The 15,601-nt window shown below is 40.0% G+C and overlaps 1 protein-coding gene across 1 annotated transcript; it reads left to right on the top strand.

The window, feature by feature from the left end:
• Positions 1-13,799: 13,799 nt before the first annotated feature.
• On the top strand, positions 13,800-14,781 carry LOC105004732 (olfactory receptor 9G4-like). The gene has a single exon (XM_010862449.1). It carries the CDS (start codon positions 13,800-13,802, stop codon positions 14,736-14,738), a length of 939 nt encoding a protein of 312 aa, XP_010860751.1. The 3' UTR covers positions 14,739-14,781.
• The last annotated feature ends 820 nt before the right edge of the window (positions 14,782-15,601 follow it).

The raw sequence follows: 15,601 nt of genomic DNA, 5'->3' as shown, positions 1-15,601 counted from the left end.
ATAGGAATAGAAGATCAGCTTACCTGCCTCCTGAGAAATCTGTATGCAGGTCAAGAAGCAACAGTTAGAACTGGACATGAAACAACAGACTGGTTCCAAATGGGGAAAAGAGTATGTCACGGCTGTATATTGTCACCGTTTATTTAACTTATTTGCAAAGTACATCGTGAGAAATGCTGGACCAGATGAAACACAATCTGGAATTAAGATTGCCTGGAGAAATATCAGTAACCTCAGATGTGCAGATGACACCACACTTATGGCAGAAAGTGAAGAACTAAAGAGCCTCTTGATGAAAGTGAAAGAGGAGACTGAAAAAGTTGGCCTAAAGCTCAACATTCAGAAAGCTGAGATCATGGCATCTGGTCCCATCACTTCATGGCAAATAGATGGGGAAACAATGGAAACAGTGAGAGACTTCATTTTGGGGGGCTCCAAAGTCACTGTAGATGGTGACTGCAGCCATGAAATTAAAAGATGCTTGCTCGTTTAAGGAAAATTATGGCCAACCTAGACCATAGTAAAGCAGAGATATTACTTTTCCAACAAAGGTCCATCTAGTCAAAGTTACGATTTTTCCTGTTGTCATGTGTGGATGTGAGAGTTGGACTATAATGAAAGCTGAGTGTTGAAGAATTGATGCTTTTGAACCATGGTATTGGAGAAGACTCTTGAGAGTCCCTTGGATAGCTATGACACCCAACCAGTCCATCCTAAAGAGATCAGTCCTGAATATTCATTGGAAGGATTGATACTGAAGCTGAAACTCCAATATTTTGTCCACCTGGTGCGAAGACCCTGATGCTGGACAAAACCCTGATGCTGGGAAAGATTGAAGGCAGGAGGAGAAGGGGAAGATAGAGGATGACATGGTTAGATGGCATCACCAACTCAATGGGCAGGAGCTTGAGTAAACCCCGGCAGTTGACAATGGATAGGGAGGCCTGGTGTGCTGCAGTCCATGGGGTCGCCAAGATTCGGATATGACTGAGTGACTGAACTGAACTGAACTGAAGACTTCAAACATAAATGGAGATGTAGATAGAAATAGATAAGTCCATCAGTGTCTCTTTTGCTGTCTTGTACACCGGACGACCAAGAGGGATGGTATGGGGAGGGAGGAGGGAGGAGGGTTCAGGATGGGGAACACATGTATACCTGTGGCGGATTCATTTTGATATTTGGCAAAACTAATACAATTATGTAAAGTTTAAAAATAAAATAAAATTAAAAAAAATAATAAATAAATAAATAACAACAACAACAAAAAAGAAATAGATAAGTAGAGGGACAAAAAAGAAAGATTTTAAACAGCTCTATATCTAAGAGAGATTCAGAATGAAAGTCTCAATGAAAGTGAAAGTGAAAACTGCTCAGTCATGTCCAAATCTTTGCAACCTCAGGGACTATACTGTCCATGGAATTCTCTAGGCCAGAATACTGGAGTGGATAGCCTTTCCCTTCTCCAGGGAATCTTCCCAACCCAGGGATTGAACCCAGGGCTCCCGAACTGCAGTCAGATTCTTTACTAGCTGAGCCACAAGGGAAGCCCAAGAATACTGGAGTAGGTAGCCTATCCCTTCTCCAGTGGATCTTCCCAACCCAGGAATCAAACTGGGGTCTCCTGCATTGCAGGCAGATTCTTTACCAATTGAGCTATCAGGGAAGGCCTGAAAAATCTCTATATGATGAATGAATGACTGATATCAGTTAAAATCCCACCAATTTTCATATTTATTTACATGTTCAGCTTTATGTATACATTAATTAAAACTTAGAGAATGTTTTATTATGGTCATCTCATTCCCTAACTTAAGTAGTCTTTGCACATGTAAAACGTGATGTTTACCAGCATAAAGAAGCCCTACTGTTGATAAGAAAGTATATTACTTTCATAGGTTATAACAAAATATCATGGACTGGGTGACATAAACAACAGCAATTTATTTTATCACATTTCTGTATGATAAAAGGCCAAGGTTAAAATGCCATCAGGGTTGCTGTCTTCTGTTTGTAGATGGCCACTCTCACAACAGAGGAGCAAATGGTTGGATGGTATCACAGTGGACATGAGTTTGAGCAAAATCTGGGAGATGGTGAAGGACAGGGAAACCTGGTGTGCTGCAGTCAATGGGGTCACAAACAGTCGGACATGACTGAGCGACTGAAAAACAACAACCCTCTTGCGTTTTCCACACATCAGTTTTTCCTCTGTGTACAAGCATTCCTGGTATCTCTTTTTATGTGTCCAAATCTCAGTTTTCTCTTAAGATATTTAGAAAAAGCAAGAGAGTTCCAGAAAAACATCTACTTCTTCTTTATTGACTATGCCAAAGCTTTTGACTGTGTGGATCACAACAAACTGTGGAAAAATCTTAAAGACATTGGAACATCAGACCACCTGACCTGCCTCCTAAGAAATCTGTATGCAGGTAAAGGAGCAACAGTTAGAATTGTACATGGCAAAACAGACTGGTTCCAAGTCAGGAAAGGAGTACATCAAAGCCATATATTGTCACCCTGCTTATTTAACATCTATGCAGCGTACATCATGAGAAATGCCTAACTGGATGAAGCACAAGCTGAAATCAAGATTCCTGGGATAAATATCAATAACCTTAGATATGCAGATGATACCACCTTTATGGAAGAAAGTGAAAATGAACTCAAAAGCCTCTTGATGAAAGTGAAAGAGGAGAGTAAAAAGTTGGCTTAAAACTCAACATTCAGAAAACTAAGATCATGGCATCTGGTTGCATCACTTCATGGCAAATAGATGAGGAAACAGTGACAGACTATCTTTTTGACCTCCAAAATCACTGCAGATGGTGATTCTAGCCATGAAATTAAAGGATGCTTACTCCTTAGAAGGAAAGTTGTGCCCAACCTAGACAGCATATTCAGAGAAGGCAATGGTACCCAACTCCAGTACTCTAGCCTGGAAAATCCCATGGATGGAGGAGCCTGGTAGGCTGCAGTCCATGGGGTCGAGAAGAGTCAGCCACTACTGAGCGACTTCACCTTCACTTTTCACTTTCGTGCATTGGAGAAGGAAATGGCAATCCACTCCAGTGTTCTTGCCTGGAGTATCCCACGGATGGGGGAGCCTGGTGGGCTGCTGTCTATGGGGTCGCACAGAGTTGGACACAACTGAAGTGACTTAGCAGCAGAAACAGCAGCAGATAGCATATTAAAAAGCAGAGATATTACTTTGACAACAAAGGTCCATAGAGTCAAAGCTATGTCCAGTAGTCATGTACGGGTGTGAGAGTTGGACTATAAAGAAAGCTGAGCATGGAAGAATTGATGCTTTTGAACTGTGGTGTTGGAAAAGACTCTTAAGAGTCCCTTGGACACCTAGGAGATCCAACCAGTCCATCCTAAAGGAGATCAGTCCTGAATATTCAATGGAAGGACTAGTGCTGATGCTGAAACTCCAATACTTTGGCCACTGATGTGAAGAGCTGACTCATTTGAAAAGACCCTACTGCTGGGAAAGATTAAAGGCAGGAGGAGAAGGGAAGGAAAGAGGATGAGATGATTGGATGGCTTCACCGACTCAATGGACATTTGTCTGAGAAGACTCCAGGAGTTGGTGATGCACAGGAAAGCCTGGGTGTTTCAGTCCTTGGGGTAGCAAAGATTTGGACATGACTGAGCCACTGAACTGACTGACTGACAAGTAATATTGGATTAAGGCTTATCCTAGTCACCTCATTTTAACTTAATCATGTCTCTTAAGGCCCTACCTGCTTCTCTGGTGGCTCTGTAGTAAAGAATCCACCTGAAATGCAGGAGATGTGGGTTCAATCCTTAGGTTGGGAAGATCCCTGGGGCAGGAAATGGCAACCCACTCCAGTATTCTTGCTCTGAAAATCCCAAGGACAGAGAAGCCTGGAAGGCTTCAGTCCACAGGGTCGCAAGGAACCAGACGTGACTATCACCACCATCTACAAATGCAGTCATATTCTGAGTTAGTAAGCCAGGTGAGGTTAGGGCTCCAACAAAAGAGTTTTGAAGGGATACAATTCAAACCATAACAACAATGGTGGGTAGGAATTGTCTAATGAATCAGAAAAGGAAGTGTGGCCTTGACAGAGAGAAGAGCATATGGCAAAGAAGAAAATTATGGATTGCATGATTCATTTTGGAGAAGTCTAATTAATACAATTTGGAGAGTTTCAATTATAAGACATATTTAATAGTAAGATTGTGACTTAAATCCATTTAAAGAACCAATCTTTAATAAAGTACTCATTATATTCTTATATTCTAATTAACACATTATCCCCATACTTCAAATGAACTCTAATTATGTCTTTGGAGACTATGGTACATATTTCTGGGCTTCTGTGTGGAAGGAATCCCAAAGGGCTCCTGAAGAAATAAATATATCAGGTCTTACAAAGCAGGCTGAAACTTTGGAGGAGACAGAAAAGAGTATCACTCCCAGGAGTGTCCTTCTGGTCAAAGGTAAGCATCTCAGATCAGAGGCAGTTAAGTGATTTGGCTTCTCTTTGACCTCAGTTGGGCTTCCCTGGTAACACAGACAATAAGGAACCTCCCTGCAGTTCAGGAGACCTGAGTTTTATCCCTGGGTTGGGAAGATCCCCTGGAAAAGAGAATGGCTACCCATTCCAGTGGTCTTGCCTGGATAATTCCATGGTCAGAAGAGCTACAGTCCATGGGTCACAAAGAGTCAGACACAACTGAGAGACTTACACGTTCACTCGACTTCAGTTGAAATCAGAAGAGAAGTACAAAGTGTGCCTTATGCCAAATGCACACATGTGCATGCACACACACACACACTTCTAAGCAGAGGTCCATTAATGATATACGTTAACTCCCATCTAGAATTCGAATTCAGTGTGACAGTTATGCTGACTCATCACATATTATTTTACACAGTGGAGAAAACAAGAGGACATACAAGGTGACATGCTTTTTGACTCTAGTGATTCTGATACTCCGTGTTGACTCAACTATAGGTGTAATATTTTAACTTCTTGGTGCTCATTTTTTAGGTGCAAACTTCAGAGGGAAGTTTGAAGAGGAAATAGGAGGAAAAAGAAAGTAGACTGATTCCAAATTTGTAGTGTGAGAAGCTAGAATAATAGAATTTGTTACCTGATATAACAAATGAACAGAGAGATCACTTTGGAGGACTGAAGGTTAGGAATTCAATTGCAAAATTCTGAAGTTTGAATTATTTGTTACTCATCTCTTAGGATGGAGAAGGCAATGGCACCCCACTCCAGTACTCTTGCCTGGAAGATCCCATGGACGGAGGAGCCTGGTAGGCTGCAGTCCATGGGGTCTCTAAGAGTTGGACACGACTGAGCAACTTCACTTTCACTTTTCACTTTCCTGCATTGGAGAAGGAAATGGCAACCCACTCCAGTGTTCTTTGCCTTGAGAATCCCAGGGACGGGCGAGCCTGGTGGGCTGCCATCTATGGGGTCGCACAGGGTCCGACACAACTGGAGTGACTTAGCAGCAGCAGCAGCAGCATTTCTTAGGAGTATAGAATATCAGCATTAGATATCTTTTACTGGGTGTGTGAGTCACTCAGTCTTGTCTGACTCTTTCTGACCTCATGGACTGTGGTCTGCCAGACTCCTCTGTCCATGGAATTCCTCTGGCAAGAATATTGGCATGGGTTGACTTCCCTTCTCCAGAGGATCTTCCTGCCCCGGGGATTGAATCCGGGTCTCTTGCATGGCAGGCAGATTCTTTAATGCCTGAGCTACCAGGTAAGCCCCTTTTACAGGTAGACTTTTTAATTTAGAATCATGACCACAAAATCTATGGGTAGATTTATAGGGATTCTTGAACCCTCTAAAATTTTGTTTGTTTAAACATACATGCAGTTTTGGAATTTGGGGAGAACATACATTGCTTTTGTTAGGTTTTCAAAGAGGTTTAACATTTCAAAAATTTAAGAGCAGTTAATTATTTTCCTGATAAAGAAATTAAGGAATGTACACAAGTTCACATTATTGATTATTATAGAAACAAGTATGACAATGCAAATCTTCATGTCAAAATAAGGATATATTTCATCTCTCACTTAAGCCAAGATGATGATATGCTTAATGTCTACAAAGATATATGCATAGCATAAGGGTTGTTAATGTCTTCTCCACACTGTATCATTGCAGGTGAGGTTACATGTTCTTATATTTATGATAGATTTTATAGAGGTTATAAGAGGTTTTAACAAACTGGAATCACAGAAAGTTGGTTCTAGAAAAGGATCAACATATTTCTTCATGTGATAAACTTGTGTTCCAGGGAGGACAGGTGACTCTCTTAAAATTATACAGGCATTATGTCATTGTGTCTGTTAAACCTGAATTAAAAAAAAAAAATCACACAAATGGTAAGCGTCAGGCCCTGTCCCTATCACAGGACTCCTTCATCCAAGGCCATTGAACTTTGCACACTGAACGTGATGCTCCTTTGTCAAATTACATGCAAATAGGTAACAAAGATATTTACTCAAAGTTTTAAAAAAAGTTCTGAAGGACATCACCAGTCTAAATCTTACTCTTACCAGCTTCTACTGGGTTTACTTTTTGTCCACAGCCTGGGCTGCTCATTTAATCTATAAAACTGACATTTTCCTACCTTTTAAAAGTTATAGAGATGTGAGATGGTGGATATTAAGTACTTTCCCAAGATTGCAGAAATATCAAGGGATGAAATCAGGATTTGAACTCAGGTGCCAGTTCAACCTGGTGGTTTTGCAAGGCTGACCACACCAGCCCTGTCTTCTCAGAGCTAGGCTGGCTGACATGCCTGTGACCAGCTGCTAATTCAGTGAGAGCTAGAGGAGGACGAATGGACCCACTCACAAGTCTGGGGTCCAGCTTGCTGTCAGCTAGAGTCAAAAAGAGAATGAAGTCAGATGTCTTATTATCCAGAAAGCTAACCTAGGTTTATTTACATGGTTCAGTTTAGTTCAGTCACTCAGTCATGTTTGACTCTTTGTGACCCCATGGACTCTAGCACACCAGGTCTCCCAAGTCCTGGAGTTTACTCAAACGTATGTCCATTGAGTCAGTGATGCCATCCAACCATCTCTTCCTCTGTCATCTCCATCTCCTCCCACCTTCAATCTCTCCCAGCATCAGGGTCTTTTCAAATGAGTCAGCTCTTCCCATCAGCTCTTCCAATACTGGCCACAGTATTGGAGTTTAGGCTTCAGCATCAGTCTTTCCAATGAATAATCAGGACGCATTTCCTCTAGGATGGACTGGTTGGATATCGTTGAAGGGACTCTCAAGAGTCTTCAACACCATATTTCAAAAGCATAAATTCTTTGGCACTCAGCTTTCTTTATATTCCAACTCTCACATCCATGCATGTCTACTAGAAAAGCCATAGCTTTGACTCTATGGACCTTTGTTGGCAAAATAATGTCCCTGCTTTTTAATATGCTGTCCAGGTTGGTCATAACGTTCCTGACAAGGAATAAGTGTCTTTTAATTTCATGGCTGCAGTCACCATCTACAGTGATTTTGGAGCTCCCAAAATAAAGTCTGCCACCATTTCCACTGTTTCCCCATCTATTTGCCATGAAGTGATGCAACTGAATGTCATGATCTTTGTTTTCTGAATGTTGAGTTTTAAGCCAACTTTTTCACTCTCCTCTTTCACTTTCATCAAGAGGCTCTTTAGTTCCTCCTCACTTTTTGCCATAAAGGTTGTGTCATCTGCATATCTGCGGTTCTTGATATTTATCCTGGCAATCTTGATTCTAGCTTGTTCTTCATCTAGCCCAGTGTTTCTCATGATGTACACTGCATATAAGTTAAATAAGCAGGGTGACAATATACAGCCTGGACATACTCCTTTTCCTATTTGGAACCGGTCTGTTGTTCCATGTCCAGTTCTAATTGTTGTTTCCTGACCTGCATCGGAGAAGGTGATGGCACCCCACTCCAATACTCTTGCCTGGAAAATCCCATGGATGGAGGAGCCTGGTGGGCTGCAGTCCATGGGGTCGCTAAGAGTCAGACATGACTGAGCAACTTCACTTTCACTTTTCACTTTCATGTATTGGAGAAGGAAACGGCAACCCGCTCCAATGTTCTTGCCTGGAGAATCCCATGGACGGGGGAGCCTGATGGGCTGCCGTCTATGGGGTCGCAGAGAGTTGGACATGACTGAAGCGACTTAGCAGCAGCAGCACCAGTAGCAGTAGCAGACCTGCATACAGATTTCTCAAGAGGCAGGTCTGGTGGTCTGGTATTCCCATCTCTTGAAGAATTTCCCACAGTTTGTTGTGATTCACACAGTCAAAGGCTTTGGCATAGTCAATAAAGCAAAAATAGATGTTTTTCTGGAACTCTCATGCTTTTTCAATGATCTAGCAGATGTTGGCAATATAAGATCATAAAACCAGCTTTAATAGCTGGTAGTTCACAGTTCACGTATTGTTGAAGAGTGGCTTGGAGAATTTTGAGCATTACTTTACTAGTGTGTGAGATCAGTGCAATTGTGTGGTAGTTTCAGCATTCTTTGGCATTGCCTTTCTTTGGGACTAAATGAAACTGACCTTTTCCAGTCCTGTGGCCACTGCTGAGTTTTCCAAAATTGCTGGCACATTGAGTGCAGCACTTTCACAGCATTATCTTTTAGGATTTGAAATCATCAACTGGAATTCCATCACCTTCACTAGCTTTGTTCATTGTGATATTTCCTAAGGCCCACTTGACTTCACATTCCAGGATGTCTGGCTCTAGGTGATTGATCATACCATAGTGATTATCTGGGTCATGAAGAACTTTTTTGTGTAACTCTTCTGTGTATTCTTGCCACCTCTTCTTAGTATCTTCTGCTTCTGTTAGGTCCATACCACTTCTGTCCTTTATTGAGCCCATCTTTGCATGAAATGTTTCCTTGGTATCTCTAATTTTCTTGAAGAGATCTCTAGTCTTTCCCATTTTATTGTTTTCCTCTATTTCTTTTTACTGATCACTGGTTTACATAGTAGTCGCATTTCGAAAGTAAGAAAAGAAACATGCAAAGCCTCTTGAGACCCAGGCTTGGCATATAGTATATGGTATAAATTGTTGACCTAAACAAATGACAAGGCCATCCCAGACACCAAGGATAGAATCTTGACACCAAGAGAATCTATTTTTGAAATCAGAAAATCAGTAAAAAATTTTATCTCTTTTGCAGTATATAACATAGATCATTGGTTTGTGGTTTATTTTTACCTTCTTTCTCTTTTAAAAGTTAGAGCATTAATTGAAGTATAACTACCAACAATGCTTATTTCCAACATTGCCATTCAATATTTCTATACATTACAAAATGATCACTATGGTGATTCTAGGTATCATCTGCCACCATTCAAAGTTATTACATCTTGACAGTATTCAGTTGTCACTCAGTTGTTTCTGACTCTTTGCAACCCCATGGACTAAGCATGCCAGTCTCCCATTCCATCACCAACTCCCGGAGCTAGCTCAAACACATGTCCATCAATTTGATGATGCCATCCAACCATCTCATCCTCTGTCATCCCTTTCTCATCCTGCCCTCAATCTTTCCCAGCATCAGGGTCTTTTCCAATGAGTCAGTTCTTCACATCAGGTGGCCAAATTATTGGAGCTTCAGATTCAGCATCAGCCCTTCCAATGTATATTCAGAATTGACTGCCTTTAGGATTGATTGTTTTGATCTCGTTGCAGTCCAAGGAACTCTCAAGAGTCTTCTCCAACACCACAGTTAGAAAGCATCAGTTCTTCGGCACTCAGCTTTCTTCATATTCCAACTCTCACATCTATACATGACTATTAGAAAAACCATAGCTTTGACTAGGCAGACATTTGTCGGCAAAGTAGTCTCTGCTTTTCAATATCCTGTCTAGGTTGGTCATACCTTTTCTTCCAAACTATTGTCATACCTCTTCTTCTTAACAATACTGTTGGCTATATTTACCATGGTGTACATTTCATTTCCATGACTTATTTATTTTGAAACCAGAAGTTTGTTCCTCACCTGTTTTATTCACCACCACCCCCAATCCTTCTTTCCTTTGGCCATCACATCTTTGTTCTTTGTACCCCTGAGCCTGATTCTGTTTTGTTATGTTTTTCCACTTGGTCTGGTTATTAGACAACACATATAAATGAGATCACACAGTATTTGTCTTTCCCTGTTGTCTCAGTGGTAAAGAATCTGCCTGCAATGCAGGAGACCCAGGTTTGATCCTTGGGTTGGGAAGATCCCCTGGAGGAGGGCATGGCAACCCACTCAAGTACTCTTGCCTGGAGAAATCCATGGACAGAGAAGCCTGGAGGCTGCAGTCCACAGGGTTGCAAAGAGTTGGACACAACTGAAGCAACTAAGCAGCAGCAGTTGATTTACTCCCTTGGTATAATATCCTTTAGATCCTTCCATGTGGTTGCAAATCATACAATTTCATCTGGTCCCAGGTTTGTTTACTGGAAGATTTTTTGATTGGGTTTTTTTCCAATCTCATTACCAATAACAGGTTGGCCCATATTTTCTGTTTCTTCCTTATTTGGTCTTTAAATATTGCATATTTCTAAGAATTTATCCATTTCCTCCAGGTTTTCTAATTTGTTGGCACTTATCTGTTTTTAGTATTCTCTTATGATTGCCTGCATTTCTGTTAAATAGGTTGTAACTACGTGAGTCTGAGTGAACTCCGGGAGTTGGTGATGGACAGGGAGGTCTGGTGTGCTGCAATTCATGGGGTCACAAAGAGTTGGACACGACTGAGCGACTGAACTGAACTGAACTTCTATTTTATTTCTAATTTTATTTATTTGGCCATTCTCTCTTTTGTTAATGAATATGGCTGAAGATTTATCTTTTTTTTAACTTTTCAAAGAACTAATTTTTAGTTACAATGATATCTTCTATTGTTTTTCTAATGTACCTATCACTTATTTCTACTCTGATATTTATTATTTCTACTAACTTTGATTTGTTCTTCTTTTTCTGGTTTCTTTAAGTGTACTGGGAAGTTGTTTATTTGAGATTATTCTTGTTTCTTGAGTTTAACATTATAGACTTAACTCTTGCAAATGACTGCTTTTGCAATGTTCTGTGGAAATTAGAGTTTTGTTTCTTTTTGAATTATTTTTCCAATTTTTAAACTTTTTTCTTTGAAGTTTTTAGTAACCATTGGTTGGTTGTTGTTCAGTTGCTAAGTCATGTCCTACTCTTTGTGATCCCATGAACTATAGCCACCAGGCTTCTTTGTCCTTCACTATAACCTAGAGTTTCCTCAAACTCATATACATTGAGTCAATGATGCTATCCAACCATCTTATCCTCTGTCACACCCTTCTCCTCTTGCCCACAGTCTTTCCCAAAATCACGGTCTTTTCCAGGGTGTTAGCTCTTCGCATCAGGTGGTCAAGGTTTTGGAGCTTCAGTCTCAGCATCTGTCCTTCCAATGAATGAATAGTCAGGGCTGATTTCTTTTAAGATTGACTGGTTTGATGACCTTGCTGTCCAAGGGACTCTCAAGAGTCTTCTCCAGTGCTACAATTCAAAGGCATCAATTACTTGGCACTGAGCCTTTTTCATGGTCCGACTCCTCACATCCTACATGACTACTGGAAAAATCATAGCTTTGACTCTACCCTCAAAATGATGTCTCTGCTCTTTAACACACTTTCTAGTTTTGTCATAGCTTTTCTTCTGAAGAGTGAGTGTCTTTTAATTTCATGGCTACAGTCACCATCCACAGTGATTCTGGAGCCCAAGAAAATAAAATCTGTCACTGTTTCCACTTTTTACCCATCTATTTGCCATGAAGTGGTGGAACCAGATGCCATGGACTTCATTTTTTGAATGTTGAATTTTAAGCCAGCCTTTTCATTCTCTTCTTTCACCCTCATCAGGATTTTTTAAGTTAATCTTCACTTTCTGCCATTCAAGTGGTAGCATATGTATATTTGAGGTTGTTGATATTTTTTTTGGCAATCTTGACTCCAGTTGTGAGTCTAGGGCTTCTCAGGTTTCTCAGTAGTAAAGAATCTGCCTGCCAATGGAAAAGCTTCGGGAGACACAGGTTAGATCCCCGGGTTGGGAAGGTCCCCTGGAGGAGGAAGTGGCAACTCATGCCAGTATTCTTTCTGGGATAGGCTCATGGACACAGGAGTGTCTTGAGGGTTACAGTACATGGGGTTGCAAAGAGCTGGACAGAACCAAGCATGCACACATTATATATGTGTGTATATATATTCACTTTGTTAGATTGATGTCTTTATTATTTTGTAATGTCTTTGTCTATCACTGTCTTTGTTTTAAAGTTGATTTTGTCTGATAAAAGTATTGTTACCCCACATTCTTTCCAGTTACATTTAATACCTTTTTTCTATCCCTTAACTTTCAGTATGTGTGCATCTTTAGATCTGGAATATCTTCTAGGCGGTACATGTGTGTGTATGTACTAAGTCACTTCAGTTGTGTCTGACGCTTTGCAAACCTATCAACTGTAGCCCTCGAGGCTCCTCTGCCCAAGGGATTTTCCAGGCAAGAATACTGGAGTGAATTTCCATGCCCTCCTATTGAGGATCTTCTTGACCCAAGGATTGAACCTGCCCCTCTTATGTCTTCTGCATTGGCAGTGGTTCTTTACCACCAGTGCCACCTGGGAAGCCCAGTTAGTACATACATGGGTCTTATCTTCTTATTCATTTAGTCACTCTATATTTTTTGATTTGCTAATATATTCCATTTATATTTAAAATAAGTATTCATACGTATTTCTTAATGCCATTTTGTTATTTTTTTGATAATTCGTTTAAAAATTCCTTTTTTGTTGTCTTCTCTTGTGATTTTTTGACTATCTTTAGTGTTGTGTTTGGATTCTTCTCTCTTCTCTTTTTGTGACTACCGTGAAATGTAAATATAGCTATCTTTCTCTCTATCTATATATGCAAGGTGTCAACTTATCTGTATCATCATATCTCCTATTTATCTCACAGTTTCTTCTTTATGTATTCAGTTTCTTCAGTTGTGGAAAGTCTTCAGATTATGCTAATCAATAGTTGCTCTGTAAATAGTTATATTTTAGGTGTGCTCAAGGGAGGAGGTGAGCTTAGTGTTCTACTCTGTCATCTGGGCCACTTCCTGCCCACATTTACAAGCAAATATCACCAATTAAAGAGCTTTTATTTATTTATTTTTTGTTGGTGTTCAGTGCTGGAAATTTCCCTGTAAGTGCTGCTTTACTATTTCCCACTTATTAATATGTTGTGTTTTATTTTCACTTTCTTAAAAATAATTTCTATATGTACTTTTAAGTTTTGCTTATAAAGTATTTAGAAGTGTTTTAAATATTCTTTCAAATATTTGGGAATTTTTCATAGATCTATTTTCTACTTCTGGTTTCTAATGTAATTATCAACACATGGGGGTCAGAAAATATACTTCCAGTAGCTTGAATTATTTTAAAATTATTGAGTGTTTTTATGGCCCCAAATATGGTCTATTGGAATCAGGTTTTTCTCATTGATAGTTGCTCTGTAAAGTAATTTTGGGGTGCCTATGGGAGGAAGTGTTCTACATTAAACAATTAGGAAGTGAAAGACCAAATTTCAAAGTGAGATTCTAACTTGAATTCCAGTGGCCCCTAAGTCACAGACTGATGTTCTGTCATTCTAAGCAATAAGAGATAAAAGTCCATAAGCTTCCTAGGAATTGCTGGTTTAATACACAGTTTATTTCTTTCAATAGAAAATCATTAAATCATTTAGCAACTTTTTCTTATCTTATCAGACTTTCTCCTAGTGGACATGGAAGTTGGAAATCGTACCCTCCTGAATGAATTCATCTTACTGGGCCTCTCAACAGACCCCCGGTGGAAACTGACCCTATTTGGAATATTTCTGATATTTTATTTGATCACCTTGTCAGGTAACATGTCCTTAGTTATCTTAATCCATATTGATTCTTGCCTGCACACACCTATGTATTTTTTCATTGGCAATCTGTCTTTCTTGGATTTCTGGTACACCTCTGTGTACACCCCCAAAATCCTGGCAATTTGTGTCTCAGAGGATAAGCACATGTCATTGGCTGGATGTGGAGCCCAGTTTTTCTTTTCCTGTGCTGTAACCTACACTGAGTGCTATCTCCTAGCAGCCATGGCCTATGACCGCCACATGGCGATCTGTAACCCACTACTTTATTCAAGTTCTATGTCCCCTTCTCTCTGTACTAGGCTTGTTGCTGGCTCCTACATAGGAGGGTTCTTGAATGCCATAGCACATACTGCCAACACTTTTCGCCTGAGTTTCTGTGGCAAAAATATTATTGACCACTATTTCTGTGATGTACCACCACTGGTGAAGATGTCATGTACAGACACCAAGGTCTATGAGCAGGTCCTCCTGGGTCTCGTGGGTTTCACGGTCCTCTCAAATATTCTTGTCATCATCATTTCCTATTTCCACATCCTTCTCGCTATTCTGAGGATCCACACGGCTTCAGGAAGGCGCAAAGCCTTCTCCACCTGTGCCTCACACCTGGTCTCGGTCATGCTCTTCTATGGATCGTTGCTCTTCACATATTCAAGGCCAAGTTCCACCTACTCCCTTGGGAAGGACAAAGTGGCATCTCTGTTTTACACTGTGGTCAATCCATTGCTCAACCCTCTCATCTATAGCCTGAGAAACAAAGATGTTAAAGCGGCCTTCTGGAAAGCAACACAGACTATAAGACCTCAAAGATGAAGGTGATCTTTTTGCAGGATGCTGGCATTGCATTTTCCAAATTATTGTCTTATAAACATGCTTGTGCACATTGCCATATTTCAAGTAAATACAACACATTTTGCTTAAAAGATGAATCATTGATTGAACCATTTTCTGTCGATTATTCTTTTGTTGTGATTAAACTTTTAAAACTAACATTGAGTTGTTTGATGCTGTACAATATTGCATTCTGCTACTTTGCAGTACTCAATTTTCATAAAAACTCATCCTCTTTGATTTTGTGGGACCTCTTTGAAAAAGAAAGTAGATTTGGATGGCTTTCAAATACATAGTTTGAGTTGGAATCTTGGTGAGCAAACTTTATTGATTGGGAAGTAGATTTAAAATAGTGAAAAGCTGGAAACAAAATTTGACAAATATTTGTTCTTCCAAACTCCTTCATAAAACTCTAATTGTGTATATTGATTATTTCTTTGTCATCCTTGTGCCTTCAACTTCGATGAAATATTAAGCAATGTGTTTGAATTGTTTAGATTATGAAGAAAACACTTTTCTAAATATAGAGAAACATATGTTATTAGGATTACTACCTTAAGTGTGATCTCTTCCAGATAGAATGAGTAGTCTGCCATGCCATCCATCTGATGATGAACTGCATATTCCCCATGAAGGAAAATAACAACATCACATGGGGCAAATAGAAACAAACAAACAAACAAAAAAACCCCCCACCAAATCCCCAACAAATTAAAGCTCTGCTGTATTCTAGATTCAGTGTTTGTTCCCACCCTCACAGACAATGATGGGACTTTTTAATTACCTAGAACCTTACAGGTCAATATTTAGTACAAGGCAGGTTTAGTTGTTTTTCTTCCTGTGAT

Source organism: Bison bison, unplaced genomic scaffold, assembly GCF_000754665.1.
Source record: "Bison bison bison isolate TAMUID 2011002044 unplaced genomic scaffold, Bison_UMD1.0 scf7180017858147, whole genome shotgun sequence".
NCBI classification, from domain to species: Eukaryota; Metazoa; Chordata; class Mammalia; order Artiodactyla; family Bovidae; genus Bison; species Bison bison.
This window is presented reverse-complemented; position numbering and strand designations above follow the sequence as displayed.

Excerpts from the sequence above, each read along its gene's own strand:
- LOC105004732 (XM_010862449.1), top strand. The coding sequence starts at position 13,800 with ATGGAAGTTGGAAATCGTACCCTCCTGAATGAATTCATCTTACTGGGC.